Here is a 14,618-nt window from a genome sequence, read left to right on the forward strand (position 1 = left end):
ACCCCTTTTCAAATTATGGAAAAAGCTTAACTGACGCGACGCCAGGAAGGTGGTCTGGCGGAAGTTCGATATTTGACTTCATTACTTGTTAAATATGGATTTATTTATTTATTTTTTTTTTTTACACAAATGCATTGCTTTGCTTTAGAAGGTCTTTATTATCCCCCCAGAGCCGTGTCGAGTACATGTTTATGATGGATGTGGATTAAAGCACTTTCTTCAGCTCATAGGCTATACTCACTGATCCTCACTCACTGCCAATATAAAGCTTGGATGTGTCAGAATATTTATTAATATTTCTCCGACTGTGTTCATCAGAAAGAAGAAAGTCATATACTCCTAGGATGGCTTGAGGGTGAGTAAAGCTTGGGAAAATTTCTGCTACAAAAGAAGTGATATCACCGCATTGAAGGTACTATCTTAGGCGTTTTTTTTGCCGTTATTCACCCGAACTTGTCAACAAGGCTACTTTACGTGAATGCAAGTGCATTAACAGGTAGTTGCTGAATCACAGATGTTTCATATGAGATGAAGACATGTTTGCAGACAGTGATGAGGCCAAAACCATTTACATCTTATCTTCTATATTGAGGAGACCTTTTTGAATGATATTGGTTTACCTATTCCCTTTGTGAGCACTTGAGCTTAACTGAGCCTTGAGTGTTTGTAGATGTTTAAGAGTCTGTTTATTGAAATCTTGAGGTGTTCAGGTTTATTTTGACTTTAGAAAATAAACGTGATTGCTCTCATCGTAAATCAACAGTTTCTTGTTTTTTTCACTGGCATGTCTCTTAAGGACCAGTGGATCTTTGAGTCTACATTCAGTACAAGTAAAATACTATACTGTTATTTACTCAAGTCGTATTGGAATTGGAACCTTGTAACTTGGTCATTTTCATTGTAAGGTATTTTTACTGAAGTATGGCCTTTGCACCTCTGTTATGGCATCGCTGTGAAAACCCCTTTTTGAAAGCTTTATTTTTAAGAGCGTATGTTAGCTTCTATTTCAATGGTGTAAAAACATACACATAATAAACAACCTTGGTCTGTTGAAAATCAAAGGTATGTTCAGCACTCACTACCGGAAATGTCAAAGAAAGTCACAGTTAATTTACAAACAGCTGCAAAAGACATAACTTGCATTCATTCACATGTATTTTGACAACGAAAACCCACTCGAAATACCTAATACACTACTTGTACTCAAGTTAGTTTATTCAAAAATAGCTGAAAAGTCACATTTGTTAATTTGCCATCCATGTATTCGATGTTGCTATGGTCATAATCACTAGCACTTCCAAAGCTTTGCAGTGTGCATGTGTCAACGTATTAATGCAGATAGATTTAGCAATAACAGATTCAAGAACAGAAATATTACATCAAATTTGTGGACCGTGACGAATTTTACTCCCTTCATTAGTTTGTTGAGATGGTAAAAACAGGTTTAATTAGGAAAAGAGCTCAACTTTCTGATTGCATGTCACACATTTATGTTGATTTTTTATGTTTTAGTCATTTGTCTCAAATTTAAGGTTACTTTGTGTAGGTGGAAATGGAAACCAAACGTTTTTAAACACTTAAATTTATTTATGTGTGCCCAGTAAACCCATATTATACTAAATTGAACTAAACTGTTATATTTAGATATAAGTAATTGTTTTTTACAAAACATTGTTACTAGTAGACCCCCAAATTTGCACATATGGTGAAGTTGAATAGACGACCTCACTCGCTGCGCCATACTCAAATCTCGCGATAACAAACGCGACTCGCCCCTGTTAACACGCGTAGGAAACCCTGCACGTCCCTCTTCCTTTTGCTGTCCACAAGCAAGGTAAATCATACTCCGTATCTTTCTAGGTTATAAAGTGACTTTTGAGCAATTTTTGGTCACTAGTTTGCTCATACATCCATCTTTTTATGTAGCAGTAATCATATTAACACCGGACAATCAATGAAATGACGTAGAAATTAACCGCGTAGTGTTTTTGGAAAATGAAATTAGATCGCATGCTAAGATCGCCCGGTGTTCCAATGGCTGCGCCCATGCACTAGCATTGAGGCCTGGTCACTCAACATGTATCACTTTACTTTACTGCGATAAAAGGCGGTGAATTAATAGTAAAAACAAATAGTCGTTGCATGGTTTAAAACACCGGACTTATCATTTGTTATTTGCAAGTCTTGTTTGTGTACATTTTCTTTCGCCTCGGTATAAACGTGGTCGTTAGCTGTATTGCTAACACGCCGTTTCTAACAGCCAACCACCCACAAAACCGAACACTTGCGCTTACTATTATATTTAGGCTTTTGTTAATAAGGGTTGTTGTGTGTCTGTAATAAACAACACTGCCCTTAGGCTTTCATAAATATGTAACATATATTCGTGTTAGCTAAACGTTTTACATGTGACTTACTCTTGTTAAAGAATACTGTAAAATGGGCTAATATTTGATTCAAATCCAATATTGATTGTAATTTTCAGATGCCAGGCGGTGGTGTAACAGTGAAAGACGTCAACCAGCAGGAGTTTGTCCGCGCGCTGGCAGCTTTCCTCAAGAAGTCAGTTCAACTGTTCAGTGTTGATTGTATTCATACCCTTGCCGTTATGTTTTAGACGTTTTTTTGGTTTATGCTGTAGTTCATTTTGTAGCCTGGTGTTTTGACAGGTCGGGGAAGCTGAAGGTGCCGGACTGGGTTGACATTGTCAAGCTGGCCAAGCATAAAGAGCTGGCTCCCTGCGATGAGAACTGGTTCTACATCAGAGCTGGTAAGTGTGCCATTACTTTTACAAGAGCTCATGGACATGCATAGAGTTCAAAAGGTTGCTTGAACCTCAGATAATGGAGAACAAGGATGATGGCTGTGCATTAGTTAACTTAAGACCTGTACCACACTTAAAGGGTTAGTTAATCCAAAAATGAAATTTGTCACTAAGCACTCACCATCATGTCATCCCAAACCCATAAGACCTTTGTTCATATTCAGAAACACCAATTAAGATATTTTTGATGAAATCTGATGGTTTCTGAACCACACATAGGCAGCAATGTCATTGCACCTTTTGAGGTCCAGAAAGGTAGTAAAAACATTGTTAAAATAGTCCATGTGACTACAGTGGTTTAGCTTTAATGTTATGAAGCAACAACAACTTTTTGTATGCAAAAATGAAACAAAGATAATTACTTTATTAAGCAAATTTGTTCCTGTCATTCTCCTACGCTGTTGACATGGTGAATGCCGTGCAGCGCTTCAGGGTTTTACGTCCGAACACTGGCTCAGTATTGGCCAACACTGTACACGTGAGCAGCAAGGCGTATGCGTGTGATGCTGACACAGGAGCCAAAAATGAGCCCCTGTTCTGATGTAGAACCCTGAAGTGCTGCACTGCATTCACTGTCAACAGCATAGGAGGGAGACAGGGGAGAGAAGAAATTGAGCAAAGTGGTTATTTTTTGTTTTTGTGCACACAAAAATATTCTTGTCACTTCATAACATTAAGGTTGAATCAGTGTAGTCACATGGACCGTTTTAACAACTATTTCAACCTTTCTTGACCTCAAAATGTCAAAATGATGTTGTTGCCTATGTGTGGTTCAGGAACCCTCGGATTTTATCCTAAATATCTTGATTTGTGTTCTGAAGATGAAAAGGTCATATGGGTTTGGGATGACGTGAGGGAAAGTACTTGATGACAAATTTAATTTTTGGGTATACTAACACTAGAATTTCTGCTAGGCATGTGGAATATATTTTTGTCTTTAAAAGTGGTGTAATTATCTGCGTTTGTCAAAAGCCAGTTAAATGTGGGCTTTTTATTGAGTTATTCTATACTGAACATTGTATGACATGGTCCCAGTTTTGTTGCACAAAATTGTAAATTAACTTGTTTTGAATGGGTTTACAGTAGACAAGATTTAATAAAAATGTCAGTATTGGCAATAATGAACTTGTGTGGTCAATACCAATAAAGGTTCATGGTTCTTGATCATTTCAATATGCACTAATATGGTATGGAACACTGAGAAATGTTAGGTATAGTAACATATTTTTACGTAAGTTTTTCAATTGTTTAAAGTTATCCGCAAGTAGTGCTGTAAATGGGTCAGACACAAATGGCAAGCAGATGTGTTATATATATATATATATATATATATATATATATATATATATATATAAATTAGTTGTCATGATAACATTAAAATGTCTTGATACTATACCAGCTGAAGTATCACAATACCAAGTATTATCACAATACCATGCAGTATACAAAATGAACCAAACTTTAATAAATACATGAAAACAGACCAGATTTTTCTCTGAATACTTCATTAATGAGAAGGGCTTTTATTACCAATCAAATGAATCATTGTAAACAAAATTCATCTTAGCACTGCACAGAAGCTGCATGAAGTGACATTTAGATGTAGCATTTATGCATTTGCGCTTCAGTTACAATTGCATAAATAATGTTATTAATGTTTTAAATATAAAAATCTGAAAATAGAAAATGATAGAATAGGCCTACTTTTAGATGGGAGACTAAAGTCACCAGTAGGTGGCAGCAAGTCTTAATGATCAAGTCAATGAATCATTCAACTGATTAGTTCAAAACGGCTGATTGATTCAGGAATGAAGCAAATTACTTTTTTTATTTTATTTTTTTAATGAATGGTTTAGTAAGTCAGTGACTCACCCAATTGGTTCAAAAACAGATTAATTAAGAAAAGAGACAAAAATGGCGCTCTTCCTCGTGTCTATCAGGAGCGTTTTTGCCAGCATATCTTGAAATTTCCAACCATGACTGGAGAGCAGTATGTAGGCCTATATTAAAACATATAATACATTTATAGTGTTAAAATCACGATTGATATGATTGATAAGAACCGAGTGCAAAGCCGCTATAGCCTACTGATGAATGGAATTGCATTTGTCTGAAATTTTATGTTAAGTGAATTTCAGACCCTTTCTCCAGATAAAATGTTGTGCAAAAACTACATGCAAGTGCAACTTTATCTCATTGCAAAATTAAATGAAGCATTGGGAAACAATGCGCTAATTCTACAGAGCATTTACTACACTGGGCACAGCAGACAGGCAACGGCAGTCTCTTGTAATGTTTTTGCAAGCACGCATGTTCAATTGAAGTGTTCTTGCCGCACATACAACATTCTTTACGGTATTGACGATACTACCATTTAAAAAAAAAAAAAAAAAAATAGAATGGCATTGCCAGTATTTTAAAGCTTTAGTATCGCGATTACTATCGTAGTACCAGTACACTGTGCAACCCTATATGGGTTTCTATCAAATTTCTGCAAGAGGCGAATCATGACTACTTAAGAATAGGGGTGTAACGATACGCTCAGTTCACGATACGGTACGTATCCCGATACGATACGCATCACGATATTTTGAACAAAATGAAACTGAAATTCAAATAAGATTTATTTAAAAAACATTAACAAATTTCAATAATTTTCCTTGTTGTACGTACAAGATCACATTTCAAGGTTTAATAAAAACCTTCTGTAGCCTATTCAAATTAACAGCTGAATAGGTCTGTCTGTCACTGGAAAAAAAAAAAAAAATTGTTAAAATTAACATGAACTTAGAATTATGGATCCTAAGAGACGTTGACATATTGCTTCTAAAAACGCATGGAAGGCGCGGCCGCAACGCTTCTCCTTTCCAAAGCACCTGCGCTCCCGTGGCGTCGGTCGTTGCTATGCAACAATGAACTTCGCTCGCCAAGAGGATCAGGAAGTTTCAGCAAAGGATAAATTGATTTCTAGCCCTTGCATTAGCTTTACTACTAGATATAAAAACACCTTGTACAGCTATGATCAGCTGTTCGGCTGAGATTTTGATATTTTGTTACGGAAAGGCCATAGCTGATCGGTTGGTTCTTGTCACATGACCTGCTGTGCGCTTGCGGCATTCTGAAAAGTTGAGAATTTTTCATCTCGATGCATCTGGAAGACGCACCGCATGCGTCACGACCGCGTTGCTTCCATTGTGAGCGCGCATGCCTCATTTGAAATGACTGACTTGCATGTGGAAAAGACGCAATATGTGAACGGCCCCACAGAACTTCTTAAAGCAAAGCATCACATGCATCTTTTGCTTTTCTGTGAGTACAGCTGTTGCTGTGGCACTGCGGTGAAAGAAAGCCATGACTTCTCACGCGACCAAGCAATAGACTGACGCGAGAAACGTTTAAACCTGCTTGCAAGATTCGATGTGTGCGCGAAACACTTGCTGAACTAGAGAGCTGATTGAGACACACCCTTAATATGCGGTGACAACACGGCTTCTTTCTCTGCTACTTCCATGTTGCAGAGTAGGTAACGTCGGCAGCTCAACTAATAAGATCGTAAAAGTATCGCCATCACTCTACGATGCATATCGTAACATTTTTGCATCGCAAAATATCATACTGCGATATATCATTACAGCCCTACTTAAGAATGTAAAAGGTCTAACCCAGCACAAAAGGAATTACCAGTGAAGCGTGTGAAACACCAGCACCTGCCATTTTTTTTAAAAAGCCGTGTACATGACCTATATAATTACTCCATGAACTAACTCTACAAACATGGAAAACAGTGATAGATGAACCGCTCAACCTGTGAATCTCAATTTGAGATGACTGCAATAATTGTGCAGTTTAAACATGTCACATTTTGCCAAAGAATATTAAAAACACTGTTGTAAAGTACAGAGTATGGTTTAATCAGACTGTAATATTGTATTATATAATTTTCACAGCTTTAAAGTTACTCGGCACATAATTTGCAAGTTTACATTTATATGTTAAGATGTGCATTTTGAGCAATGAACGCGTTGAATTGCTTGTGCATTTTATTGGTATGCAAATTTTAGCAAATGCATTTAGCTTGCCCTCTGGTATGCTCATTAGTGTGGTTAAAACTTTGTTTTGCTGTTTTGTGATCGATGATCCATTTGAATGCCTTGTGCTATAAGCAGAAATGTAGTGTTTTTCAAATGATGACAAAGTTTAGTGGCTTTAAATGTTTACTCTGAGAATCTGGCGGAAAACAATGGATGGTGAAAGCAAGCTATTGTGTCAGGTTTGGGCTCAATTATTGATGACCTTTTCCTATTAATGTGTCAGCAGTTTCTGGTTTGTGCTGAGAAACTGAGCCTTTCTCGAACAAACATCCCACTTGAAACACTGTGTAAATTGAAGAGCTGAGTTTGAGTAGTTGGGAACTGATATTACAGATTTTATGCTGTGTGCGCTGCATTTTTGCTGTGAGTTTGAATAGACTTGAGTTTGGTTTCCTTTTTTTTTTTTTTTTTTTTTTTTTATATAAAGTGTTTCTTGGCATATTGCTGCCTTTTGTACTCCCTGAAAAAATGTCTTCTCCTGACTCTCTCTGTCCTGTCTCAGCCTCCACAGTGCGTCACCTGTACCTGCGTGGAGGTGTTGGTGTGGGCTCTATGACCAAGATCTACGGCGGGCGTAAGAGGAATGGTGTGTGCCCCTCTCACTTCAGCGTGGGTTCTAAGAACGTGGCCCGTAAAGTGCTCCAGGCCCTTGAGGGTCTCAAGATGGTGGAGAAAGACCCAAATGGGTGAGTAGACTTGTTTTTAATGACAGAAGTCAACATTTGAAGTGGATCAAAACCTTTCATCAAAGTTCCTAAAACCTTCTTCTTGGGACAACTTTGATCTTAGGACAACTTTTAACTTTTTTTTTGATCCACTTCAAATGTTGACTACTATATGTATGATGTATATCAGGAGTGTCCAGTCCTGCTCCTGGGGGCCATTGTCCTGCAGAGTTTAGCTCCAACCCCAATTAAACACACCGGAACCAGCTAATCATTAGGCATACTAGAAACTCCCAGGCAGTTTTGTTGAGGTAAATTGGAGCCAAACTATGAAGGCCAGTGGGCCTCCAGGAGTAGGTTTGGACATCCCTGAACTATATTGTTGTTGTTCTAAGATCCATAGTGTTTCCAACTAATTCTAAATTGTTGCTGTTTCACAGTGGGCGTAGACTGACCCCTCAGGGGACCAGAGACCTGGACAGAATTGCTGGGCAGGTAAGAAGTGTTATTGTATTACTGTATTTGTAAACTGGAGCATTTGTAACACTTTTTTTTTCTTCTTTCAAAAATTGCATTTAAGATGCTATTGATTTTAGTCAAGTCAGGCTTGTGAAGTTGGATACAGTACAACAGATGGCGGTTCTCAGAATTCACATGAATTACTGTTCGCCTTAGTTGTAAATTAAAATTTCAGAGGAATTTAAATGATGTTGCTGCACAAAAGCAACATGAGTGAGAGCAGATCCAGGTTCTGAATGTGGTGAACCCATTTTCACTTGAAAGGCCTCACGATTAAGTTTTGACAGCAGTAGCTTTGATTTAATATGTGGACACAGAACTATCTTCAGAAAGGAGATGCATGCACATCCCCTACAAAGCCTTTGCTTGCTTTTCGCCCCTCTGTTGGTCCTCCGCTTTCCCTGCGAGCTACCGCTGTGCGCCAATCCGATGCTGGAGGAAGTAAACAAGCCGATTGAATTTCATGCTCGCTGGGCTGCCGTATGGTGGCGTTTTATTCTGCCTGATCCCCTTAATGAGCTGAATTCCGATGAGTTAACGTGATTTTCTTGTTGTGCTTGCATTGGCTGTGTTTTCTGCACTCTGACTCTTTCCAGAGCAATGTTGATATGCTTGGCTGCTCATTGGTGGCATGAGCAAAAAGTGTCAGTGTAGAACCCAATGTTGCTCCTAATCTCCTGGCTAATATCGTGTCCAGAACCTGACAGGCTCCTGAATGTTTCCCCACTGTTGATTAGTTTATCAAGGATTTTGGTGCGACAGGGTGCAGGAAATAACCAGACTGATGTCTCTTAATCCTGATCTTTTTCTTCATTATCTGTTGCAGGTTGCTGCTGCAAGCAAGAAATCATGAAGTGTAAAATAAACTTTTTTTGAGAACCAACCACTGTCTTTGTCTTTTGTTTTTGTGCTTGTTTCCTTCAGAGACAAAAGCTAAAAACAAAGTATTTTAACCTTTCTAAAGACATTGTCTTAATGTTCTGTAAAAAAATATTGTTCCTCCCCTCAATCCATATTTTAACTTGATGTTCTTTGTTTTCACTTCTTCGAGTCATATTTTGCATTAATTCAGTCTCTGGTGCTTCAGGCAGGTTGCTTGAATCTGAACAGTAAGGCTGGATTTGTGTAACTGGCAAGGACGCTGATTGATATACTCATTAAGACAAGTGTCTTTATTTCCCTTCTGCTAGTTTTGGCAGAGGAATTTGGAGCAGTTAATGAATAAACGCATAGCAGTCAAACCGCTGTGTATTGAGCTGAACTGTGTGGTTGCTGCAAGGTAACAGTGCCATCATGTGGCCTTGTATATAAAATCCATTTGGTTTGTGATGGCAGCCAGAGTTCTCTGCCCAAATCATCCCATAATTATAGGTGTGTACATGCACTCTATGGGGAATGTTCTTGCTCTGCTTTTGTTTTGGCAGAAGGTGGGTCATGTTTTGTTTCAAATATTGAAACTTGAGTGTGAAGTTTTTTTGTTTATAGAATGTTTAAATTAAAGATCTTTATCTTCCCCATCGATAATCTAACATTATTCCATTCCCGAATGTGCGGGGAAATATGAAATGTTGCTTTGTTTCCCAAACTCTGTTCAGTAGCTTCTTTTGAGGCGTAACTTGGCGATAAATTAACTCAATTATAGCTTTGTGGAAAATACTTAATGAGAAAATATTTCATCCATTTAATTTAGTTCATTAGGTATGATTTAAGACATGTTCTGGTCTTTTGACATTCACAATTAGGATTTTGGTGACTTAAAAAGGGATGAAAAATCAACTTCAAGGTATTCCAAACCTGTATACATTTCTTCTGCTGAACACGAGATTTTGAAGAATGTGGGTAACCAAACATTTGATGGCGCCCATTGACTTCCGTTGGATAGGGGAAAAAATACAAGTCGGTCTGTTTTATTCTTCAACTGTTTTATTCTTCAAAATGTCGTCTTTGTGTTCAGCAGAAAGATTCATACAGGTTTGGAACAACTTAAATGCAAGTAAATTATGGATTTTTTTTTTTTTTTTGGTGAGCTATCCTTCATCTGTTAGGTTATCTAACAGTGTTTCTCAAAGAATTTGGCCATGATGAGACTGGGTGAAGTTAAACGTCTTGACTCGCCGTTTAAAAAAAAAATAAATAAATGAAAGGTCGCGCAACAGACATAGATGACCATCTACATAATATACGGTTTATTATAACGGCCTCAAAAGTTAAGAACAGAAAAAAATAACTAACTTGTAAGACTAATCTTGGCGGTTTATGCAACCTGCCCTTGCTGCAGTTTTTCAATTGCTCTGAACAGTACCTGTTCTGGCCAGTAGGTGGGACTGTTAAGTCGGAAGATTTCAACAAACCCTACAAAGAGCTGGTGAGGTAATAAAAGCGGTTCAGTAAAATTGAGAACTTATGTATAACTTCCATACTTAACAACTGTGTAGTTTACAGTCTGATAGTCAGGACGGCTAAATGTAAAAAATAGCTGCTCTGACCCAGCGACCTTTTATAACATTTTTATCCTGTGTATCATGGATGACAATCCAGTGTGCGTCTCTGGTAAAATAAGTTATGCTATTTTGAATTTAGCCAAAGACATACAGCGGAAATACATTCTTAGTAATGGGAACAACATATATCGTTAATGAAATAACATTGGTGAATTCAAATTTGCCGCTCTTATCCAGCCATTAACTCTACAGTGGCAAAAAAAGTTGATTTGGACTCTAGTTGAACGCAAGAGGGCAGAAAAGATCAAGTTTTGTATGGACCGCGAAGCTGATCTGCATCAAAATAAAATTACTTCTAACGCACCATTACTTTCCTTAAGGAAAGATGTAACAAGTAGAAAATAGGTTCTTGTTACATAATATATCACATACCTTCAAAACATAAGAACACACGTGTTGTTCACGTCGGTGTCACTGCAGAAAGTGGAGATGTTCCGCTGGTGATTTGTGTTTGAGTGCCGAATGTGTTGTTTACTGTACTGTGTTTGATTTACTCCATGTAATGTGTGTTCAGATGTTCCCTGGGAAGCGGTTTCATTCTCTGTGTCCACAATGCAGCTCCGCGCCAGTTTATCAATGATCGTGTAAATATGAATCTCCTTTTACAAACTCAGTCATCAACATAATTAGTGTTTCTACGTTTGCCCTTCATCTCTCAAGAGATGTTCATTTGTAACATTTTCATATCCACCTCTCTCCCCCCCTCATCTCGCCAGCTGTTTGAGAGCACCTGAGCTCCTCCCTCTCTCTGTCTCTACCCTGTAATTTGGAAGCAAGAGAGAAAGATAAACATGTCTTTGAGCGATAGACGAGAATGTCAAGAATGCTGGCTGAGAAGGTGTTGCTGTTTGCTCACTTGCCTCAAACGATGCCGCCGACAACTATTAACTTTTCAGGGAATTGTGGAGCCTGTGGGTATATATAGAGGAGATTAAAAACTGTAATTGCTAAAATTAAAATTACGACATTACATGATTACGTTATTGTGCACTTATAGGTAATGTGTTTAAAGTCACCATGAAATCAAAATTGACAATTTCTTTTAAATGGAATATTGCAGTAGCCTTTCTATTTATTATAATTTATCTGTGCACATCACCGTTATTATTATTATTATGTAATTCATGTGCCATCATAATTTTTAATCAAAATAACTTCCCCCTCCTGGAATGAGCATTCCTTATGTTATGACATAAGCCCTATTCGGACAGTAATCGTTTCTCATGTAGACATCTGTACAAATAAGTTTGTCAAAAAACAGTAGGTATTTCGGCTGGGAATTTTTACACAGGTGGTGGGAGAGAAACACAGACATTCTGGATTCGGACGGCAATAAAATCACAGACTACTGTCTGTAAATGGTGAAAATATTTTATGTCCCCGTGAGAAACAATAGAGTACCTCAGGGATTACGTGTTTTTGTATGCAAAACCCGGAAGCGAGTTAGCATTTTAGGATTTCCGGTCTATGGGTTTTTTGAATGGGTTTTTGCTAAATCACCTGAAATAAGGTCTGTGGTTAACAAAGCCTCTAAATATATTCATGTTTTGATCTATGACATAAAACACACCAGTTATAACCCGCTTGGGATTTTTTTTTTTAAAGCTTTTATTGTCTTTTAAAAACGGTGGTTGCTAACAAGTTGCTAAAGGGGACTACTTCCTTTGGCGGGGACTTTAGACGTAATCATGACAAATGGGACATTTGGACAGCATTTCACATGAAAAAGTGGATAAGTATTCATACACAGCTCTGATCATAATCAGTGAGCATGTTTTTAAATCAAGTTTTTTTTAAATAAAGTTTGAGGAAGTTTGGTGGTGACGTTGATCCGCGACCATGGTGTGCTGTAGTCAGTTTATAGCCTACAGTTAGCTTTTTATATCTGACAACTTTATTTAGGCTTCATATGTTGTAGGGATGCTCACATTGACCGTTTAACCGTTAACCGAAAGTAATAATTTTAACCGATTAATACTATCAGTTAAACGTTTTTTTTGTTTTGTTTGTTTTTTTTTTTTTGCTGCATGGTTAAAGAAAAATATGCTATATATAGTTACATATATGCTTATTTGTTAACTCGCGGGGCGTTTCACACGTGCCAGACATATTTCGCTAAGCAACAAGCAAAATGAAGCGAGCGAAAAGAAGTACTGACCATTTCGATAGGCACGGGGGACAGGGGGGTCAAGACGACCCCGCACTTTTGAAAAGACAGAAATCGACCCCCCCGCACTTTTGATAAGGGCTGCTTCAATCAGTCACAATATATCATCTTTTAGCTTAGGACATTTTCTTTCAAATGAGACCATTTTCACGTTTCTGTGAGCTTTCCTTCATAAATAATCAACTGTTTTGTCGCAGATGTGAAGAAGAAGAAATGCGCTCTCGAACAGAGAAACACGCGATCTCCAAGCAATCGATCACAGCGTGCTAACGTTTTAGGACAGGACGATGGTATATAAATCGTGGCCGAACGTTAGCGTTTGTCAATCAAGCAAAACCGTCCATTCAGAAACCAAGAAATTTGACACTTTAAGGTAAGAGGCTGGTCTCTCAGATTGACGCGCGAGCTGGCTTGACTGAAGTTTTCGTGAGGATTTGTAGTTAATGGACACCGTACACCGTCCGTGGTCATAACAAATAACAATCCTTGGGGTAGGCCTGCTATTTTTATTTGACGGAAAAAATGTCTAAAATACCGGTTGTTCAAAGCTTCAATCGATTCACCGTGTTTTTTTTTGTCATCTTAATTTGTTAAACATTTAAGTGAAAAATATTTAGTGTAGGCCTATTTATTTTATGCCTTTTTATTTAAATTATGCAGGTGCGAATTTGATAATGTGAATCCAGGTTCTGTTGTTTATCTGTTCTATGCTGCTGTTTGCATGTTAAAATAAACCCGTGGAAGACACAGACACTCGTCAATTGTATTTTTTTATTTAATGTCATATATATGTCATATTATCATCATATACGCTATACAACATTTTAATCTTATCAGTTAACGGTTAATAATCGGATAACGAGCGTCGGTTGTCGGTCGAGAAAGTTAACCGAAATGAGCATCCCTAATATGTTGTTAACTTGTAAGATTATCTTTTGAGATCTGGGAAATTCGGAGGCCAAGTCAACACCTCAAACTAATTGTTGTGCTCCTCAAAAACATTCCCGAACCATTTTTGCTTTGTGGCAGGGCACATTATCCTGCTAAAAGAGGCCACGGCCACGACCACCAGGGAATACCATTTCCATGAAAGGGTGTACATGATCTGCAACAATGCTTAGGTAGGTGGTATTTGTCAAAGTAATATTGACATGGATGGCTGGACCCAACAGAACCCAAAGCATCACACTGCTTCCACTGACTTGCCTTCTTCCCAATTACATCCTAGTGCCATGTGTTCACCAGGTAAGTGACGCAAATGCATTTGGCCATCCACGTGATGTAAAAGAAAACGTGATTCATCAGACCAGGCCACCTTCTTCCATTGCTCTGTGGTCCAGTTCTGATGCTTACGTGCTTTTGGCGATGGACAGGGGTCAGCATGGGCACCCTGACCGGTCTGCGGCTGTGCAGCCCCATACGCAACAAACTGCAATGAACTGTGTATTCTGACCCCTTTTTATCAGAACCAGTGTTAACTTCTTGAGCAATCTGAGAAGTCTGATTTCGTGTGAATTTCACGCAAACTGCAGCATACGCAGTCTGCTCCGGTCCAGAGACATGAAAGCACAGACCGGAACATATCCGCGAGTCTGCGTAGACCACAAAACGTTTTGGACGTAAATTCTGCACATTGTAAAGCAATATAGAGGAGATTAGGAGGAGAAACGGATAGAAATTAGAAGGAAACTGAGGTTTTACTGAGCTCAACGGCTCTGGCTGTGCTGTGATATAAATGAAATGCTATTGGCTATTTAAAAAAAGGGGAGGAGCTGCTCGATATGTACCCACCCTGTCTTCCTGTTTCAGTTCAAATTACGTCAACATATTGAATAATGCTGTGTGTTCTAA

General features: G+C 38.2%; 1 protein-coding gene across 1 annotated transcript; it reads left to right on the forward strand.

The window, feature by feature from the left end:
* Positions 1 to 1,773: 1,773 nt before the first annotated feature.
* Positions 1,774 to 8,982, forward strand: rps19 (ribosomal protein S19). The gene is made up of 6 exons (XM_067395752.1): positions 1,774 to 1,834; positions 2,486 to 2,562; positions 2,670 to 2,770; positions 7,418 to 7,601; positions 8,021 to 8,075; positions 8,926 to 8,982. The coding sequence occupies exons 2-6, from the start codon at positions 2,486 to 2,488 to the stop codon at positions 8,950 to 8,952; spliced, it is 444 nt and encodes a 147-aa protein (XP_067251853.1). The 5' UTR covers positions 1,774 to 1,834; the 3' UTR covers positions 8,953 to 8,982.
* Positions 8,983 to 14,618: the final 5,636 nt, after the last annotated feature.

Source organism: Chanodichthys erythropterus, chromosome 2 (genome assembly GCF_024489055.1).
Source record: "Chanodichthys erythropterus isolate Z2021 chromosome 2, ASM2448905v1, whole genome shotgun sequence".
NCBI lineage: Eukaryota > Metazoa > Chordata > Actinopteri > Cypriniformes > Xenocyprididae > Chanodichthys > Chanodichthys erythropterus.